The sequence below is a fragment of the Arachis ipaensis genome, chromosome B05 (genome assembly GCF_000816755.2).
Source record: "Arachis ipaensis cultivar K30076 chromosome B05, Araip1.1, whole genome shotgun sequence".
Lineage (NCBI taxonomy): Eukaryota > Viridiplantae > Streptophyta > Magnoliopsida > Fabales > Fabaceae > Arachis > Arachis ipaensis.
In genome coordinates this window covers 130,248,632-130,253,305 of record NC_029789.2, presented here as the reverse complement: position 1 = coordinate 130,253,305, position 4,674 = coordinate 130,248,632, and the positions used below count along the sequence as shown (strand labels likewise).

At 34.1% G+C, this 4,674-nt stretch overlaps 1 protein-coding gene across 1 annotated transcript in view; it reads right to left on the bottom strand.

Moving 5' to 3' along the window:
- Positions 1,339-4,674, bottom strand: part of LOC107644139 (chaperone protein DnaJ) — a gene marked incomplete in the record, with an annotated part of 5,714 nt that continues 2,378 nt past the window's right edge. Inside the window, 8 exon segments of the mRNA XM_016347944.2 lie at positions 1,339-2,163; positions 2,413-2,524; positions 2,641-2,720; positions 3,041-3,201; positions 3,301-3,430; positions 3,854-4,029; positions 4,230-4,425; positions 4,534-4,661. Of these exon segments, the coding sequence (XP_016203430.1) occupies positions 1,956-2,163; positions 2,413-2,524; positions 2,641-2,720; positions 3,041-3,201; positions 3,301-3,430; positions 3,854-4,029; positions 4,230-4,425; positions 4,534-4,661 (1,191 nt within the window).

Below are 4,674 nucleotides of genomic sequence, written 5' to 3'. Positions count from 1 at the left end.
TTTTGATAATATCACTTTTTTTTTTTAACAAATTCTTATAAACATACAATCTCAATTGTTTACAAATTCAGACAAACATATAATAAAAAAAATCATGTGTATAATAATGATATTATAAAAAATAAGTGACAATATGATGTCTCAAACTTCTGACGTTGGAAAAAGTGAATCTAACTTAATCTTCTGAAGTGGCTATTATTTCATAGTTTGAAAATTAAGTTTGAGCTCTTATATGCCACCTTAAAAAATGCTCGGACTTATGAAGTTGACTCGCATCTGTATTATTGAAGGTCCAAAGCGGTTTAAAGTTTTCAATTTCAATAGGTATCACTAATGATAATGAATTCTGAGGGCACTATGTAATGTAACACCGCAAAAATATCTGTCCAGGATGCAAAAGAAACAAATCTTGGTTGATATGATATGCATTTGAATAAAACATCGAATATTTTGATCTTTGAAATCGTAAATGCAGTTCATTCCAGTCAATAGAATTAAGACATTAACAATTCATTCTCTCAAGTTACAGGAAAGTGACCCAGTCAAAGGAGTCATTTTAGTTATTCAAATTGGTTCCTAGTTCTAACAAGTAACAACCTCATCCTGGGGACTACTTTGAGTTACTTTTTAGAACTACAAATGCTAAATTTTGTCTCTTTTTTTAACGAGTCCAAAGTGACACAAGTATAAAATATTGAAGTCTATCTAATATCCTAAATGCCTGTTTGGTCGCTTGTACTCATTCCAAATTCAAAAGATAGCAAATTGCATGAAATTGAAATGGCATAGCTTTTTGAGTCCACAAGTGGGGTTTGAGGCTAAAAGCAATCTTTCTAAGCCTTGATTTCTTTCAAAGAGAAATGTTTGTGTTAATCCTATAATGACAAGTTCCATATTAAAAGTACATTTCAATTGATACTAAATGATCTCATCACTTCTTTCATCTAGCAATGCAACAACTTTTGTGCAGACAAATTCACATGTAAGCTTAGGACATGGCCAAACCAATATTAGATAGTCATGATTTGTGTACCACACCTTGCATACTATAGGCAAATAAATGCATGACACTGGGTGTGCCAGATTGTATACATAATACTTCTAACTTTATTTCAGATTCTCCAACTTCTACACCATAGTCATAATATCTCACTGCCACAATATTTTCGATCAATAAAGTCTCTGCTGAGTCACATGACAAATTTGTAGTCTTGTAGCAAGTTTATGCATGTCATATCACACTGTAAAACAATACTTCAATAAATTATTGGAATTATTGGTCCACACAACTTCAACTACTTGCAGAAAGAAATTATCCAGCTTTTAGTTTTCACATGAAAACAACAGATATGACAGTTTCAACTATATACCTGAAGTGATTTATCCAAATACATTTTTGAAGAATCTCAATCATTTACATGATGTATGAGTATGACACTTTCTATTCTTCACTTTACAAGCTTACAACATGTTTAGGATTTCAACAGTATGCTAACTTCAAAATAAAATTTCAGTATAATCTCATTTCTTAAAAATAGTAGGAAGGAATATGTGTCAACATAAGCTGCTGATGATTGTTAAGACTAAAACTCAATCTTGAGCATGGTTCTGACAAAAGGGAACAAACTACAAAGGAGTAAACAGACAATGTGCCCAATCAAGCTCAAAGGTTTTGGTGTGTACCCGAGCTTAAAAAGAATGCAGGAGAGGATTTGAGAAGAAAATTACTTACAGTTGCTTCGTATACAAAAACTCGGCGTGTTTGAGAGTGTGACTTTCTCTCGCTCTACTCCGACAGTTTTGATCTCCTGTAGCATGACAATAAGCTGAAACTGATTTCTCACCCACTTCCACATTCTCTACAAAGCATCGCGGAAGGAAAATCAAAGTATTTTCATCCCATTCCACACTTTCACTTCCCTTCTTATTTCCTAGTTTTCTTAACAAGCACCTCCTCAATTATTCTCACTCTGCTCTCTTATGAGGGACTGGGTTCTTTTCCTAAATAATGAATACTTAGAGTTTGCAATGGATGCTAAAAGACAAATTATTAAGAAAACAACAAAGGAATCTAGGACTGAATAATTTTGGTGGCTGAATCTACAATATGACATCGATGTATCCAAGCTAATTGATGCAAACTTCTCTTCAGACTGTCCTCTCCTGTCGATTAAAGAATAGATTAAAGTATTTTCTCATGAATAACTTCTGTTAAGAATATTAGTTTGGTCAATAGCTTTGAGTATCTTCAGTTTATCCAAATCAGAATGATGATATTATTTTGTTCAAGAGAAGAAACTGTTGACAAGTCTGAAAAGCTATCTTATGCAGTGCAATTCTGAACGAATTGAGCAATTATTCATGATTGTTTACAACTACAGATAGCACATATAGCACAGTTCAGAGTTATACCTTAAGAAATTCTGAATTGATGTCCACAGAGAACCAACATGTTTAGTTCGCTTGCTTGAATCTTGATATTTTGGATCCATATTGAATTCTTTGAATTTTCCTTGGGATATCCCTAGAAAACATGGATGCAAAAAAATGTCATAATATTCTTCTTGTTTTTACATGTTCGTATATGTATGTTAACGGATAGCTTTAGTCCAAAAGTATCCAAGTAAAACAAACTATTACCAGTGTCCTTAGAAGACAATGAATCATATTTAGATGCTCTTAGTGAGGCTAACTGTTCAACAAGCACGCGTTCGGTAGCACTGAAACAAGCAGGATATAAGGAGAACAAAAAGAAAATTACAAGAAACTTCAAGAAACATAAGTAACGAAGACATCATATTTTGATCTCTTTCTCTTGTGAAGCCAGACGCTCTCATGAAACTACACCGATTTTGCCACTCAAAGAAATTCAAACTCGGCAGTTCTATTTATAGGATTATAGACAGAAAGGGTAAGTGAAATAAAATAATACAGAAATTCACAACCCCAAAATAAAAAAGACAAATTTTCTATCACGAAGCTCCAAAAACTAAGAATTTTCCAGTAGTCTTGTGAAATTACAGATAAAAGAATTCCAAACCTGATATTTTTAGGAATCAGAACATTCACAATGAAGTAATGATCGCCTCGAAAAGATGGTCTATTCATGTCTGGAACTCCCAAACGTGACAACTTTACTGCCTCTCCAGGCTGAACCCCAGATGGAATCTGGAGATCCCTTAAGCCTTCAACAGTTTCTACCTGAAGTCACCTAAGTTTAAGGTCAGAACAAGTTTGAAAGGCATATAGAAGCTGCAGACATTGGTTAATGCCATGAATGATTGGGTTAGCTAAGTTTACCTTTTTAACAGATCCCAGTATTGCATCTGTAAAGTCAATATTAATCTTTGAGTACAAATGAAGACCCTCTCTCCAAATACCCTGCTTTTCATCTACATGGAGAACTACAAACAGATCCCCGCTTATATGCCTGAAAAGATGAAACTGATAGTTAGCACCTATATGAGTTCAATACATGGTGATTCTAACTGTCTTTCTGTTCCTGGTTGCAAGCCAATAATCTGAGAAAAAGTAAGACCCAAGTTTATTTTTAAACAAGTAATCTTGGTTCTCAGATTCCGAGCTGAACTCCTCATAATGCTAGTAAGCCCTCCATGGTAAATTAGTTGGTGCTTTGTTTAAAACCGTGAGTTTGATAAGGTAGCCATCCATATGTGTAATCAATTTCATATTTATTAATTTTGTAAAGAGTAAATCAAGAAAATATTAAGCAAATGTTTTATGCATGCTGCCAATTAATATTTTTAATGCAAAGCTTTACATAATCAGACAAACAATCATCCATTGGGAGTGTATAGTTGAAAGCAAAAATATTCATTGTCATTCTGCTAACCTCCTTGAATCAAAATTCCCTTCCCCTCGAATTTGTGTTGTGTCTCCATCACTGGCACCAGGAGGAATGACCACTTCCATTGTTCGTTTAGATTTCACCTGACCACTACCTTCACACCTTCGACAATGATCAGTGATTATCTTGCCAATACCACCGCACTTAGAGCAGGTAGAAACCTGAATTCCACACAGCAAAATATCTTCCCTTTGGAATAGTCTCAAATAATTTGAATATAATCTAGTATAGTCCCTACCTAATTAATTATTTTTAATTGGAAAATAAATCAAGAGAGTAAAGAATGTACAGAAGAGAAGGAGAGATCCCTGCATAGATATAAAATATACTGATAGCATAAAATATGATTCAATTAAATTACCTGAGACATGATTCCAAAGGGTGTTTTCTGACTTTTCATTTCTCCTCCTCTGCCATCACAATTTGTACATATTTTAATGCAATTCCTTGATTTAGCTCCTGTACCATCACAATCATTACATGGCTCAAAACAAGAAACTTCAATCTCCCTCCGTACTCCAAAAATTGATTCTTCAAAGCTCAAATAAAGATCATGCCTGCATGCCAGAATATATAAAGTTATTTCTATACATTTTGTGTTCTGACAGAAATTGGTCAAGCATACAAGTAAACATAAGACAAAATCAAATTGAGAAGATGGCAACCGAATATCAAGGCCACGGCTTCTATTGCTTCTAAAACTGAAGTTCATGCCCCCTTCATCACTTTCTCCAAACATTCCATTTCCATCAGTGCGGCCAAAGAATGCGTCAAATAAATCAAACGGATCAACCTGGTCAATTCAA